General features: G+C 53.6%; 2 protein-coding genes across 2 annotated transcripts; one reads left to right on the plus strand and one right to left on the minus strand.

The window, feature by feature from the left end:
- Window positions 1-516: 516 nt before the first annotated feature.
- APH1A (APH1A gamma secretase subunit) lies at window positions 517-3,771 on the plus strand (the record flags this gene model as incomplete). The annotated part of the gene is made up of 6 exons (XM_009871425.1): window positions 517-687; window positions 2,092-2,165; window positions 2,333-2,455; window positions 2,809-2,936; window positions 3,371-3,494; window positions 3,734-3,771. Coding segments are annotated over 6 exons (658 nt in total), but the record flags the coding sequence as incomplete, so codon positions are not given.
- A 1,819-nt stretch (window positions 3,772-5,590) lies between these two features.
- Window positions 5,591-15,196, minus strand: LOC104275462 (carbonic anhydrase 9-like; the record flags this gene model as incomplete). The annotated part of the gene is made up of 11 exons (XM_009871426.1): window positions 5,591-5,654; window positions 5,810-5,903; window positions 6,035-6,061; window positions 6,225-6,248; window positions 8,365-8,506; window positions 8,631-8,788; window positions 9,106-9,172; window positions 10,563-10,655; window positions 11,405-11,547; window positions 13,806-13,976; window positions 15,167-15,196. Coding segments are annotated over 11 exons (1,013 nt in total), but the record flags the coding sequence as incomplete, so codon positions are not given.
- Between the last annotated feature and the right edge of the window lie 888 nt (window positions 15,197-16,084).

Raw genomic sequence — 16,084 nt, forward strand, 5'->3', positions numbered from 1 at the left:
TACTGGTGCTGCTGCTTGCATGACAAGGGCACCAGTACTATTTTTCTTACTGATACGGTCATGGATGCATTAGGGATGCTGATGGTGCTGGTCGTGACAGGAACACCAGTACCTGTACTTGTACTGGAACCCTTAGAGGTGCAGCAGGAGCACTGATGCTTGTACTGGTACCGTCATGGGCACGAGAGGAGCACCCATACTGGTACTCATACTATTGCCACCTTTTGCACAACAGGGGCACCTGTACAGCACTGGTATTGTACTGGTACCATTGTGGTCACTACATGGCATGGGCGTGATGGGGAGGGCGCTGGTTTTGGTGGCACTGGTAGAGCACTGGTACCAGTACCACTGTGGGATCGGTAGGGTGTGATACTGGATCTGGTACTGGTAGGACAGTGGGTGAGCCCGGGACACAGCTGCCAGCGCCAGCACAGGGGGATAGCACCAGTGGACACAGGCTTGGCTGGTCACGGCACAGCACTGGGGCCAGCAGGAACTCACTCTCTCTCACAGGGCTTTCTTCTGGCTGGTGTCACTGCTGCTCTCCTCCCTCGTCTGGTTCATCGCGGTTAAAGCAAGCGACCCCCGGGATGAGCCATTGCAGAAGGGGCTCTTGATCTTTGGGGTGATGTTCTCTGTGCTGCTGCAGGAGACTTTCCGCTTCCTCTACTACAAGCTCCTCAGGTAAGGGTATCTCCCACCCTGCTCCAGATTGTACCTCCTGGCTGTGGTGGGTACCAGATGGAGGAGTGCTAAGCATGGCACCAAGCCGCTTCATTTCTCTCTGGGAGTGCACCAGTGGTGCCTCTGTCAGTTCAGTGACCTCGAGTGGGTCTCAGGTGGTGGAGCTGAGCAGCCCTAAGGTCTGGAGGACTTGGGGCTAATGTGGCTGGTAGCATCTCCTTGAATTTGGGGATATGTGTGCTGTGGATTTGAGCTGCTCCAGGATGTGTCACATCCTCTCTGCCCTGGTGACCAGCACCTGCAGTGCTTTCACAGCTCAGAGGGATACCAGGCACTGGAAAATGCCCACTTTGCTGCATATTGGATGGAGAAGGGGTAGGGATCTGCCCTCACCTCCCGACAGGTCTTGTTCCTTTCTTAGGAATAGTTCTGTGTGAGCAGGGACAGCCTGAAGATGACTTTTGGGCTTTGTGGGGTGACACATCACTGCCAGCCCTTCTCTCAGTGTCCTGCCCAGCCCAGGGCAAAGTCTGGGTGCAGCCTCACCAGCTCATGGCCTCCCTGACTCCATCGGGCTTGTGCTGAACCCTGTCTTGCCTTTGGACAGAGCACAAACGCTATGCTGGGCAGGCAGGCAAGAGGAAGTGTCAGCATTCCTCACACCCCCACAGGCCTTCCCTGTGGGCTGGCCACTGGTTACGGGCTGGGGGAAGGGCGGGCATGAAAAAAAAAAGGGCACTGCCCGAGGCATGCAGGCAGAGGGTAGCAGAGCTCCGTGGAGCAGCCTCTCAATGCAAACCGCGAACCAGCGCATTTTGTTTGCCCTTTGAATGTCCGGTCGGTTGCAAGTGCTGCTGTCCTGCCCAGGCTGAGGAGCTGTCTGTCATCCTCCTCGCCCACCACACCTCTAGCGGATAAAAATTTTGAAGTCCACTTCTGCCAGTTTTTCTCCCCAAAGAATTTTTCTACGTCTTTGAGCTGTTCTCTGCACCCCTTTAAATTTTTTTCTCAGCTTCTAAGACTATAAATGGAGATCAGGGACACCTTCCTGGCCTGCACCTCTCAGGCCTGCACTGGGGCTGCTTTCCATGTGGGGGTGCTGCTTGCTTCACAGCCCGTGTCCTGCTCACCCTCTCCCTGCTCTGCAGGCTAGCTGACACATTGTTCTGTGGAAAATCTTCCTACATGGCCTCTCCTGTTTTTCACGTGTGTGGTTTGTCCAGTGGTTTGTCAGGACTGTTTTGTGGATGCTCTCCGTGGTGGGTGGTGCAGCTTGGTGGTGGGGAGGTTGCTATGAGAGTGCGATGGTGCAGAGTGAGACGCTAGGCCTGTGTGCTCCATCCTGGTGCTGTGCCAAGGAGGTGGCCAGCCTGTACTGGCCTCCAGCATGCTGTCTCCTTGCAGGAAGGCAATCGAAGGGCTCGTGGCCCTCAGCGAGGATGGCTGCTCCCCCATCTCCATTCAGCAAATGGCATATGGTGAGTGCTCCACAGAGCAGTGCACCCCGATCTGGAAGGTGAGCCCACACGGGGCTGTATAAACTTCCTGCTCTGGTGGGGAAAGGGAGGTTTCTCACACTGAAGCTGACTGGGGTGACCCAGTCAGCTGGGGGGCTCCAGGCCTGACAGTGTCCCTGTCCTGACAGTTGCTGGCGTGGGCTTTGGGCTCATGAGCGGCGCCTTCTCCATGATCAATCTCCTGGCAGATGCCTTAGGGCCTGGCACTGTGGGCATCCATGGGGATTCACAGCTCTACTTCCTGACCTCAGGTGAGCAACCAGCACCCTTCACTTATGTCTCTGCCCCACAATAGATGTGTCAGACCCAGAGGGCTGGAGTCTCCCCTCCATGATACCCCCTCTGTGCTGCACCCTCTACTTGTCTGAACCCTTACAGTCCCCTACCACATCTCTCTGTCCCGAATCCTGCTTTATGTCCTATGTCACCCTCCCTGCTCCTCTCTCAGATCCCTTCCACGCTCACTGTCTGTCCCAGCACCTCCTGGTCCAGCCCAGCAGTACCCCTCCTCCCCTTTCCTGCCTCCTCTCCATTCCTCCCTGAGCCTGCAGGCCAAGTCAGGGTGGGTGGTTCCTTGGTGACACCCCTCTGCTGCTCCCTGCAGCTTTTATGACCATGGTGCTGGTTTTCCTTCACACCTTCTGGGGGATCCTCTTCTTCCATGGCTGTGAGCATCGGCGCTGGTGGGAGATCACTGCCGTTGTTGTCATGCACCTTGCTGTCTCGGGGTCGGTGAGTAGCTGTGATCTGTACTGGGGGATGGCTGTGGTGCCTTCTGGTCCCCATGCTGGAGTGGCGGACCAGCCTTCAGCACTAGCGAGGCAGTTGGGTCTGGGGCACAGGCTGAATCCTGGAGGTGGTGTCCCCTGTCCCATTTTACTCGTCAAGGTGATGATGCAGCCACCCATTCTGTCCATGTCCTCTCCTGCCTGCTTACTCCTCTCCTCTCATACTTCTCTTCCCCAGACATTTTGCAACCCGCTGTACGTTGGCAGCCTGACCAGCCTTCAGCACTAGCGAGGCAGTTGGGTCTGGGGCACAGGCTGAATCCTGGAGGTGGTGTCCCCTGTCCCATTTTACTCGTCAAGGTGATGATGCAGCCACCCATTCTGTCCATGTCCTCTCCTGCCTGCTTACTCCTCTCCTCTCATACTTCTCTTCCCCAGACATTTTGCAACCCGCTGTACGTTGGCAGCCTGGTGCCCTCCTACCTGCTGATGGCCGCTGCTGCCACCTGGGCTTACCTGCTTTCTGGGGGATCTGCCCAGAACCTGCGGCGCTTCCTGCTCTGTAAGTCCTGTACCATAAAGGAGATGGGGAACACTGCGAGTCATTCTGGGTACTGAGACTGGTGCTGGGATGGGGAGAGGCTGTCCCTGGAGCTGGAACAAGGATGTCATCCTCTTGGCTACAGACTGGAGGAGAAGTTGGGGTTTAGGGCTGTGGTTGGGTTCTTGCCTCTACTGGAGGTAAGGCTAAGGGTAAGGAGTCTGATGAAAACTGATTCCTTTTCCTCTTGCTTTCTGGAGGTCTACGGAACGGAGCCAGCCCCCAGCCAGGATCCTGAGGCCCTGCAGGATGCTCCTGTCTCCAGCCACCCCCGCCCTCCCTTTCATCCTGGCGGCAAAAGCAGCCGTCACCTTCTCTGCAATATCTTTTCTCTTGGACTGGGGGACCCTGGCCAGTCCCTTCGGGGCAGGCACTGGGGTCCAGCTGCGGCAGCCAGACTACTGGTGTGGTTGGGGCTGGCTTGTTCCAATGCCCCTGTGGGAAACCCTGGAGAACAGCTCAGTTTTTGGGGACCCAGCTTTGCTGGCCCTGCTGCGAGCAGAGCCCCAGTTAGCCTGCCTGGGAAGGATGCTGCCTTGGACTGCTGAAAGCCTGAGCCCAAAGAAACCCATCGCTTCTCTGCTTGCCGCCGAAGATGTGCTGTCCCCTGTGCCTGGGCAATGTAATCCACATCACCTCCTCACTGCAGGGCGGAGGAAGTGACTTTGCAAAGCACTTCCACGCTCTGGGTTGCAGCTGACCACTGTGGTGCTACTTTCTCCACCTCTTTGACCGGCCTCACTGCCCTGGGAGCTGTGGCCCTGACATTGGACTGCAGTAGCTGCAGGGAGCTGGCATCCTGGTGCAGGGAGGACGGTGCTGGGGGATCCGAGGTGGGACTGACAGCACCCAGGATGTGAGGAGGATGGTACCCAAAGAGCCCAGTGGACGTGGAGGGTGGTGGAAAGCTTAAGAGGAGATGCAACCGCACAGCTTATGCTGGCACATCTTGGGGAGAAGGGGGTTCAAGGGACCATTGCAGTGGATCATTGCCCTTTGCTGCACTTGAAGGGGGATTTTCAGGCAGGCACCAGCCCCTGTGCCATAGCACTGGGAGGGAGAAGCTGCCATTGAGCTCAGGGCTGAGAAGGCAGTTTTATCCACAGTGGGCTTTTATACCAATAAAAAGCTGTATCACAGACAAGCAGGCCTCTGTGTGGCCAGTGGCACAGCCCTCATGGGACCCTGCAGCAGCAGTGGGTTCTGCTGGTGTGACTCGAGTGGGAGAGAAATGTCTTGACAGCTGCAGACCCGCTGCCTGGATGTCTTGCTCAGTTCATCCAAATAGTGAGTGGGCTCTAGTTTTAGTGCTTTGGGGTGGAGGCTGCTGAGAGCTGGAGACCCGCAGGTTCCTCCTGTCTCCTGGACCTGGCCTGTTTCTCTTGGTTTTGGCGTGGCTGTAGAGCTCCCTGGGACTTGGCTCCAGCTGCATTGGAGCCACCAGGAAAGGTGGTAGGCCGCCATGGATCTGGGACTGCTCCAGCTACCATGGAGGGGAGCTGGGTGGGGCCTGGCCGGCAAGGAAGCAGTGGCCCTGCCACCTTCAGCTCGGCCTTTCTCCAGCCCTACCATGCTGTGGCTGTTTTTCCAACAGTTTGCACAAATAAGAGGAGGAAGAAGTCCTGGAGCGATGGAGGGCAGGGCTGGGCTGTGCAAAGAGCCCTGTGCTGCTTGCTCTGGAGCTCTGCCCGGGGCATGGAGGCTGATGCTATCTCTGCTGGTTGGGAAGGGGTCTGTGTGCACCTCTCTACCACAGGTCCAGCTCCAACAGTGCTCTTTCCTGCCCCACAGCTTCATACAAGGACAGCAGAAAGGGCTAGCGCCACGGGAGGCTTTTACTTTTTATTTATTTTTTTTTTTAATATGTTTTAACCTTTTTTTATAACAAAAATATGTGCTGGGGCCAGGTGCTGCCCCAGGCAAACAATCTGTGTGGGCAGCTCCTGCAGCCGAGGGATGCTGGAGTGTTATCCCTCCCTCGGTCCAGGGTGGGAGTGAGGGAAGGTGGGGTGGCTGGATGAACGGTTGGAGCTGTGACTGCTGCAGAGGCACGGAGCTCAGACGGTGTTTTCGGTCGTGGCTGCTGTGTAGATGACCTTCAATTTAGTTGGTGAGTCCAGTCTGGTGGGGTGAGAAAGGGAAGAGTGTTAGAGCAGACAGCAGAGCCCTTTCTAACCCACCTTGCTGCCCAACAGGCCACCCTTAATCCTCCTCTTTGTACCCCGGATTTGCGCTATCCCCTGGGCCCCCTCCTTCTGCAGCTCCCCATTGCTCACCGTGCATTCTGGCTGCGGTGCTTGTAGATGTACAGCAGGAAGGCCAGCGCTGTGACAGCAAAGAGCACCCCAAAGAGCACAGCCAGCACATCACCTGCAAGCGGAGCACAGGCATGTTACACTAAGGCTGATGGCCTGTGGCCACTGGAAAAAAAACTGGAGCAGGCTAGTAGCCTGAAGGTGGGGGGAGACATGAAGGCAGCAGACTCGGCTGAGCACGCTTACCCGCATGAAATGAAGAGCTGGAGTGTCCTGCGAAGGAGATGAAGGCGAGAGGGTAAGAGCCAGCTGCACACATGCTAGGGTAGCCCTGCAAACCTCCCCAGCTCAGTACATGGCTGCCAGCACCCTCCTTCCCAGGTAGGTACATCCCCCCCAGACACCTTCCCCTCCTTCGGGCCAGCCCCTCACCTACCTTCTTCTGCTGAGTTATCATTACCTGGAAGAGAGACAGAGCAGTCAAGAGGGTGCCTGAGGTGTTTCAGTAGGAAAGTGTCAAGCCTGTCAAAGCAGGGCTGCCCTCAAGACCCGGTCACTTGCAAGTATTATGCAGGGGAAGCTGCCTGCCCAATCCCCACCAGCTCATTGGAGGAAGCCTAGTCCTGACAAACTGTCAAAAGCATCGAGGGAAGGTGGGTAAGGGAAAAAAAAAAGATTCCTGAACCACATGAAAGTCTCACTGAACCCAGCCAGAAACTCCCCCATTGCTGCTGTCGCTGCCCCGAGAAGGCTGCGGGCAGGGGGCCAAGTGGTGCAGCACCCCATGACTGCACCGAACCCCACAGGTGACCCCAGAGCAGGGCATGGAGTGAGCCCAGCAACTGTGGGGGCAGTTGTCTGCAGTGAGGTGTTGAGCAGGAGGAGGCAGGTGGCTGTTGCTCACAGGGCACCCAGCAGAGGGATGGCTTGGTGGCCCGACATGCTGCCTGGGAGCTGTGCCGGGCAAATATTTACCTGCCGCGACAGCATGGCTTTTAAACAGCTGCATTATCATCTGTACACGGTATCGAGCGCAGAGTGGCACTATCTTCAAGCCATATCCAGCTGCATGGTGGCTTGCAGGGAAGCCATTGGCTTTGTCCAGCAGCCGGGGACAGGAGCGGCTCTACTAAACTGGGGGGGTGACTGAGGAAAGATCAACAAGCGTGGGTGCAGGAGGTGCAGCTGCAAGCGAAGCGAGACATGACCCCACAGCACTCTTATCTCGGTGCTCAGCAGCCCCAGGCAGTTATCAGCACCAAGGTGGGGAGTAAAACCCCAACAACTCTGTACACGCAAGGTGGAGGACCAGTAACCTCATCCGGGAGTGCTGGGACAGTGCCCTGGCACTCCAGGAACAAGGGCTTTGTGCCTTTGTTAAAGTGGGGGTTGCTGGATAGAAATAGCAAATAAGGAAAGTAAAAAAAAAACCAACAAGCTGAGCTGGGCAACTCCCCCCCTCCTCGCCCCAGCCTTAATGACTGGAGGCTTTGGAACAGCTTCTGCAAGAAAATGGCAAGAAAAAGGCTTGAAGGTAAATGGAAAATATGATAAAATATCTAACAGGTTTACCAAAGATAGAGCATGCCAGCCTAACCTGATATCCTTCTTTGATAAGGGATATTCTAGACAAAGCAAATGCAGTAGATTTTATCTCTCCCAACTTCAGTGAAGCATTTGATGTGGTGCCACATGGGAAACTGCTAGCCAAGCTGAAGACCACGTCCATTAAAAAGCCTGCAGCTGTTAGTGAGCTGGGTGCAGGTGGGACAGTGAAGGGAAGTGCTTTGCACCGTGGTGTGTGGTTACCCAGGCATTACCTAAGCGCATGGGACCAAGCCCGTGTGCTGCTTCTATTAGTCACCTTGACACAAGGTGTAGGAAATGCCACCAAAACAGGAAAGGAACAGGATATTGGACAGAAAAAACTCAGTGACCTGAGAGCAGCAACAGGCAAGTATTCAGTGATGCCAAGCGATAGTCACACCTGAGTATTAACAGGAATTTCTACTTGTTGCTGGAAACCACCAATGTAAGTGAGGCCTTCAAGGATGAACTGCGGATGGGCAGAGAGGGATGCCGCAGGCAGGGGACTGTGCACCCAGGGAGGATGGTTGTGTTGCCCCACTGGAAAGGCATAGGCTTCAGGAGGGGTGCCCTGCACTGCCTATCCCACAGGCTTTGGTGGTGGGGTGCTCACTGCAAGACCAGACAGATTGACTGCACATTGCAGATGTGACTGAATTTAGCTATTGCATTTGGGGATGAAGAAGCGAACTGGGATGCTAGGACCTCATTGTTTGCCCTTGGCCACACATCCCCTAGTCCTATTACTATTATTTCTGCAAGACCAAGGATAATGTAGTCCCTAGGAACCTATCTTCCCCAGACTGGGTGAGAAGCACAGAAATCAGGGAAAACAGGACCCCAAGACCGATGCTGCCATAAGTCACCTGCCGGGCTACCTCATGCAAATTCTGCATTTCCATCAGAAACATGAAGCCTTGACTCCTTCTCACCCCACCGCTGCATCCCTGCGGCTGAGTGCAGCCTGAGCACACTCACACGCTCCTTACCAGCAGGCAGTTGCTTTGTTAAAAGGAGGGTGGTCTGGAAACTTGCCAGCACTTGTCGCCCGTTCAGGTTCTGCACCGGTCGGTAATTGTTCTGCAGAGCTTTGTTGTCGTCGTTTCTCAGGCTCATCTCCAGCATTGACATCTGGAAGGAGAACAGTGTGATCACAGTGGGGTGCGTCCCGCATTGGGGAATGAGGTGAGCCCCAGGGGTGCTTGCAGGGAGAGGCTGGGCAAGACCCAGCACAGAACTCATTGCCCTGACGGACCTGGTTATGAGAGAGCAGCATGGTCTGGTTGAAGACGGTCCACTTCACCGACTCATAGCAGGGAGGGGTGGTCAGAGAGCCATTGTAGTGGAAGTAGAGTTTTAGGTTTTCAGGCAGCAGACCTGCAATGTTGAATCCGGACACGAGGACTTCCTCGCCTGGGAGAAGAAACATCATGGGAGTGAGAGACTGGGGCAGACCTCTGAGGACAAGAGGCTGGTCCACTATGGAGATCATACGCAGCCTGGCATTGCATGTGCCAGGGTCCACTCTGCTGTGGCTGGAGAAAGAGCAGTGGGTTTGCCATGGAGGCAGGGGAAAGCACATGGGAGCAGAGGGCACGTTGGACAGCTGTTTCTGCACAAGTTGTGCAATGCTCCCCTTCTCACAAAGATATGGCAAACTCCTGGGGTTGCCTCTCTCTGCCAGGCTGCAGCCCCTGAGACACTGAGTGCTAGGTGGGACAGGGCCTTACCTTCTCTTTGGATGTCTTGCAGATGCTCAAGTATTTCCTGATAGTATAGGTTCTCCCTCGGCCCAACCTGCAACACAGAGACCCCATGGTAGTGAAAAGGACAAGGGCCAAATGGAGACTGGGTGGTGGTGGCAGTGTCAGCAAGGAAATACCACGCCCTGTGAGAGGTACCCTATTCCAGTCACTCCTTCTTCCTATCAGGGCTGCTCTGCCCTCTGGACCACCCTCTCTCTTCTCCCCAGGAACTTCTGCACCTTTGCCAGTTTTCCAAAACTGTGCCTGAGTCTGCCCACCCCTGTCAAAGAATCATAGAATATTTTGAGTTGAAAGGGACCTTTAAAGGTCATCTAATCCAACCATGCCGCAGTAGTAGGGACATTTTAAACTAGATTAGGCTGCTCAGAGCCCCATCCAACCTGATCTTGAATGTTTCCTGGGATGGGGCATCTATTACTTTTCTGGGCAACCTGTGCCAGTGTTTCACCATCCTCAATGTAAAAATTTCTTCCTTCTATCTAGTCTATATCTACCCTCTTTTAGTTTAAAAGCATTATCCTTTATTCTGTTGGAGCATGCTCTGCTAAAAAGACTGTCTTCATCTTTCTTATAGGCCCCTACTTTGAGTATTGGAAGGCCACTATAAGGTCTCCCTGGAGACTTCCTTCTCTTCTCCAAGCCCGCTAAATCTCTAAGCCTTTCTTCATAGGAGGTGTTCTATCTCTCTGATCATCTTCATGGCCTCCTCTGGACCCATTCTGACAGGTCCACATCTTTCCTGTGCTGAGAAGTCCAGAACTGAACATAGTAATGCAGGTGGCGTCTCACGAGAGCAGAGGAGGAGAATCAGCTCCATTGACCTGCTAGCCACGTTTCTTTTGATGCAGCTCAGGATGTGATTGGCTTCCTGGGCTGCAAGCACACATTGCTGCCTCATGTTCAGATCTTCATTCCCCAACACCCCCAAATCTGTCTCTGCAGGGCTGCTCTCAATCCACTCATCTCCCAGCCTGTGTTTGTGCTTGGGATTGCCCTGACCCAGGTGCAGCACCTTGCACTTGGCCTTGTTGAACCTCATGAGGTTGGCACAGGCCCACCTCTCCAGCCTGTCCAGGTCCCTCTGGAGGATATCCCTTCCCTCCAGTGTGTTGACTGCTCCACACAGCTTGGTGTCATTGGCAAAGTTGCTGAGGGTGCACTCAGTTGCACTGTCTATGACATTGATGAAGATACTGAACAGCACTAGTCCCAGTACGGACCCCTGATTGACAACACTTGTCCCTAGTCTCCATCTAGACATTGAGCTGTTGGCCACTACCCACGGGATGTGACCATCCAACCAATTCCTCACTCATTGAACAGCCCACCCATCAAATCTGTATCTCTTCAGTTTAGAGAGAAGTCCCAACCTTCCCCTGCTCCTGCTCCCTCTCATGTTGGGCTGACCTATTGAGACTCACCTCCAGGAATGCTCCCAGTACAGCCAGCCCATCTGGGTTGACCATTGCCTGCTGAAAGCTTTCATACTTGGTGTTGTAGTGGACTACATGGATCTGGAAAGGAAACAGGCAGTTCTGATGCAGGATGGGCACCTCTGGGTGGTGCTCACCCCCACGGGTCTCCAGCCTGCAAGTGCAATTGCTGGGAGAGACATGCACCCGTGACCATCACCCTTTCTAGGAACGGAATAGGTTGGTGGGACTGAGAAAACCTGCTGCTGCAAAGCAGCAAGCGTGAAGGTCTGCCAGCTGGAACTTCACTGGTCAGGGACAGCAAACCAGCACTCTGCCCTAGATACCAGGGCGGTCATACTGCAGAGCTAGGCTCAGTTTGAGGACAGCAGCTAGAGAAGGAGGGATAAAACCAGATGGGAGCTGGCGGAGCAGGAGGACAGTGTGTACAGAGCAAACAGTCCCTGCAGCTCCTAAAGCAGGCTGCTCACAGCCGCCCAGGGAGCTGGTTCCTCCAGTCTGGAGACAACTACAGCTCCTGCTCTATCAGTCCAGGTCTAGACTGCAGCATGAGGACAAGTTCAGGCTCAGCCAGCCCCAGCCCCAGCCCACCTACGGGCAGAATGTCCAGGAACATGGTCACATTCTCCCCTCTGTACCGCAGGCTGTGGCATGAGTCTGGTTCAGCACCAAAGTGTGGCCTCCTGCACCGAAATCTGGTACTGCAGGGCCACCTGGGGGAGCAGGGATCCTGGCCAGGGGCTACAGCATTCATCCAGTGATGACCATGGGATAGGAGAAGCACAACGCTCCAGCACTGCCCAGCATCCACCACCTCAAGGTCTCCTCACCTCCGCAGCAAAGCGGTGCCCGTTGACAGTGTGCTCTGAACCAGGTCCCCGTGGGGAGCCCCAGTGCAGGTGCAGCTGGACAGCTTGGTACTGCTGGGCATAGCCACCTGTGATGGCCAGTGACTTGGGCAGCTCGAGGACAACTGCAGAGGCAGAAGGAAGAGGTCAGTCAGTAAAACACAAAGCCCAGTTCCATCCCATGGATAGGCAGAGGAGATGGCTCAAGGGAAAGGGTAATCCTGGGCTTGAGGAAGTTGGTCGTGACAAAGAAATTCAGTTTCCATCTCTTATGAGGCTATGCACAAGTCAATAGTCAGAGCTGTGCCAATGAGACAGGGTCCAGCTTCCAACTTCAGGCTGTAGAACACTCCGGTAAATGCATCAACTTCTAAAATAGCTGCTACGAAAATGCTGGAAAGTGAAAAGCCCCGCTGCAGAGACTTTCAAGGGCCAATTCCAAGTCAAATGTTATCCAATAATTAATTCAGTAAGTGAGAATAATATAAAGAGACCGTGAAGAAAATTCATGAAGAAAGGTATTGGCAGAGTGGTGAATACCTATGAGAGGAGGGTGGTGGGACAGAGAGAGCTGCAGCACTTGGTGAGCTTGGACCTGTCCAATAAAGCAGCCTGCAAGTGTCTGACGATGCTGAAACTGGTGGCACAGAAGCATTAAAACTTTTGAAAGAATGTAGAACTACAATTCTGCCTCTTTGGGTACAGTAAATACATTCTTAGTTTTGCCTTTTACTTTAATGTAGTTTAGCAACTATAGTTGCTAAACTGGGACTCAACTCAAGTTGCTATCTTGGACTCACACAGCAATGTAGCCAATCTATAAGCTGAGACATGCAGAAAAAATACCAGGAGCATCCTTGGACCCTGAGAAAGGCTGTCCTATGCTTCTAAGCCCCTTTTCTTCACTTTAAATGTCAGTCTTGTCCTTCCTCCTTTATAGGTGAAGTGTCTCTTAGTCACATCACCAAGCTAGGGCACAGATTTGAGGTTAACCATGTAACAAAGCTGTGATGAGTCATTTGTCCTCTCCCATATTCCCTGCCACTGGGTTCAGAGATAGAAAACTCAAATACAGGAAGTAGGAGACTGCTCCCTTCCTGGGAATTTATACAAAAGTAATGTAAAAGCAGATATCTAAATCACTGTATTCCTTCTACTGGATACCTGAGTCATTTTCAGGCCCTTGAAAAAAAGATTATACAGCATATGCACTCTATATTACAAAAGGAGTAACTCTACAAATATCTCACTGGACTTGCAACTTTTTTATTTGTTTATGGCTTTTCATAAAACAGACCAGTAGTTGCCAGAATAAAAAAAAAAAAAAAAAGCATGTTATGAGCATGTGAGAAACTACTTTCCTCCCTCCTGTCCAATACCCCAATGAAAATGCTCTGACTGCTTTTCTAAACACCAAGCAACACCAGATGCCAAGGTGTCTAAAATAGCAACTACTGAGCTCAACTGGTTTAACTCTGCAGGCATGGTAGGGCAGGAGGCCATAACATAAAACTCTCTGCATGCACCACACGGCTGATCTGACCATGTACAGCGAGTCTGACCTGCTGAGTTTGCTGGATACACAGGTCAGCTCCATCTTGCCAGCTATCAGGGCAAGAGGTTGCCTTACTACAGCATCAGCAAGTTTTCACGTCCCTTTCTCCACCACCTTTTCTTAGCTCAAGAATGGGCAGACACTAACGTGCACAAAACACTCGGCCCACTCGCAGAAAAAGCTGGTAGTGACGAGGACCCACCATCCCCAACTGTGCGGATGTACAGGAAGGAGATGTGCTTTTCCTCCATATATGGCATGGTAAGACTGATTGGTACTGAAAAATGGTAAGTTTTATCCAGATTTTAAAAAAAAAAAAATTTCTAAAGTTGGAGAAGGGAAATAAAAGACCTACAAAAATTTCTTAATATCTTGAGACAGCATGCTGTAGCACAGACTTACAGAAGCTGGCCAACATCATGTCTTAAAGAAGTGAGGTGTATGTACCTTAAAGACTAAGTCACATCAGAAACTTACTGGTCCTTTGAAAGTGAAATGCAGGGCAGGAACCAGTGGCTGCAAACCTGCATTAGAAATACAACAAACATTTTTAAAGGAAGTGCAGGTTTTAACAGATTCCCAGAACCAGTTCACAAGGGCAGAGATTAGCAATTTCTCCATCTCCTGGTTTCTCCCCTTCAACCAGAAAATCACATGAACCTGTAAAGGATCAACAGCCCCATGCTTCTCTTTTGGCCTTGAAGGCAACATGCAAGAGAATCCCCTTCCCAAAGCCCAGGAGAAGGGTGTCAGAGAGGCTGATCCTGCCAGGAGAGGCTGAGCAGGCTCTGCCCGTGCTCCAGCCTCTGCCTGTGCCTTGAGACCCACCTGTGTGCCCGTTGTTCCTCAGCTTGAGCTTCTCGTTGGCAGGCAGGCTGTAGCCAGAGAGCTGGATTGGCCGCAGCTGTGGGCTGAAGATGGTCTTGGATGTGTCAATGTTGATGGGTGACTGCATGGTTCTCTTACAGTCCGGGTGGCCCACGCCCCAGTGCTGCAGGTCTGGTACGAGGAGGAAGTGATGGATTGCCAGTAAGACCACCTGGGCAAGTTGCCCACCAGAATGGGGTTTTGGTGGGTGGTGGGGAAGGGGGCATGCACGGGCCAGGGAAGGAGCCATGCATGTAAGGTTAGTTTCCATCAGATTAGCTCGGGAGCAGCTCTATGCCACCATGTGACTGCATGCAGCTGTGTCAGGAAAGGTCTCAGAGCATGAGGAGCTGCCAGGGAAGTCTATTTTGGGGTGTTTGGGAAGCGCGTGAGAAGATCATTTACAAGTGAACTTGGCAAGCCAAGGAGCTGCTGCTCTGCAGTTCATCACACTCTTGCTGCCTTGCGCAGCCTGGCCTCTGGCAGGTATTGAGCCACCACTTTGCCTCTGCTGCTGCTCCAGCGAGGTCCCACGGTGTGGCTGAGTTCATAGAATCCCACAGCCACAGGTCTGATGGGTCCCTGGCTGTTGACTGCACTGGTGGGCCCTGTGGAGGGCCAGCTCACATGGCTCGCGTGGCTGGTTAAATTGGCACTTCTTTGGGATAAGTGCAGCCGATGACCCAGAAAGTTCCTCTTGCACTGCAGAAGGCTGCTTCTAGCACATCCTGGGCCAGTGCAAACCCAGGCTTGTCCCCAGCCCCTCGCAGGACCCCCGTAAAGATGGAGCCACCCATTAGCAGGTCCAAGCCAGCTCCTGGTCCCAAGCACAGTAATGGTGCTGGGGTCCACCACCAGAAGGGGTGCATTTTTGCTAGCCCTACAGTGATGGAGAAGCCTCCACTAAGCCATGATGGAAGGGAAGGACCAGGCAGGATGGGGAGGGAAAGTGACAGAGGTGAGGACACAAGGCAATGCCCTGACAGGTCAAAGTACCAGCACGGGCTGCGTGTCCAGCCTTGAGAGCCCAACCTGCTTTCTCGCTTGGCACGGGCTCAGTGGGGTTCCCATTCAAGCAGGGGATATCCCCAGCACACCCTGGGGAAACCCTTGGTGGAGCCACTGCTTCCTGCTCAAATCAGAGCAACCCCCGGCTCTTCAGCCCATCTGTGCCCAGGTTTGGGCACTGCTGAAACGCCTGGGTCAGGCAGGAGGGAAGGGTGAGCGGTGGAGTGCACACAGGAGCCCTGTAATCATTAACCACAGCTGGCTTACATCCAGGGTGGTGGAAAAAAAAGCAAGAGTAACTGCATGGTATTTACCTTCATAGCTCCAGTGACTGTGGCCAGGACCTTGAAAAAAAAAAAAAGAAAGAAAAAAAAAAAAGAGAGAGAAAAAAATCCACGTGAATGGAAGGGAAAGGTTGGCAGCAAACACACCTCGGTCAGCCAGCACTCCCAGCCCCGGGAACAGGTCTCTGGGCTCCCACTGCCTTCAATCCCCCATCCCTGCCTTCACTTTCTGATGGTCATCCCTTGCCCCAGCCCAGGGGGATGCCCTAGGGGGCATTGCCTCCCCTGAGCAGGGCCAGGTCTCCTGCAGTTGTCAGAAAGAGGGAAAACCCCAGGGTCTGAGGCTTTGTTATCATCCTTAATGGAAAAATATCAGAGATATTGGCTTCCATCACTAAGCAGCTGTACCAGTGCTCCTGCAGCTACTTTGGAGGAGCCAAAACCTTTCATGTCCCAAGATAAAGCACTTAGCAAGGCAGGTCTGCAGCTTCCCTGCTCTGGCTCTATAAGCAAGAGTAGCCAGGGAAGTGGCTGTCCTGGTGGCACTCCTATCATGATAAAGCACTGGAGGTGATTTGGAAAGGGAGTTGCATAGCACCATGCAGTTGCCCTCCTCCCACCTGAGAAAATAGCCCTGGGACTCACAGCAGAGGAAGCAAAAGAGCACCAAAACATTGTCCTCCTCATCAGTGAGTGTCAGCAGACTGCCACAGGAAAACGTGCCAGACCAAACACTCTGCTCCTGTATGGGCAGCCCTTTGCCCCAGCTCGCCCAACCACCCCAGTTCTGCAGAGCTGCAAAAGGGTCTTACCCTGCACAAACCCTTTTTCCCTAGGAAAAGAAGGAGTGAGGATGTGGGAGCCTGTGCCAGGACCTCCGCCTGTCCCCTGTCAGCCATGGAGCACACAGTGGCCATGGCAGGGGAGGGTGTGGCCCGGGGGGCCCCG

Source organism: Apaloderma vittatum, unplaced genomic scaffold, assembly GCF_000703405.1.
Source record: "Apaloderma vittatum isolate BGI_N311 unplaced genomic scaffold, ASM70340v1 scaffold21506, whole genome shotgun sequence".
NCBI classification, from domain to species: Eukaryota; Metazoa; Chordata; class Aves; order Trogoniformes; family Trogonidae; genus Apaloderma; species Apaloderma vittatum.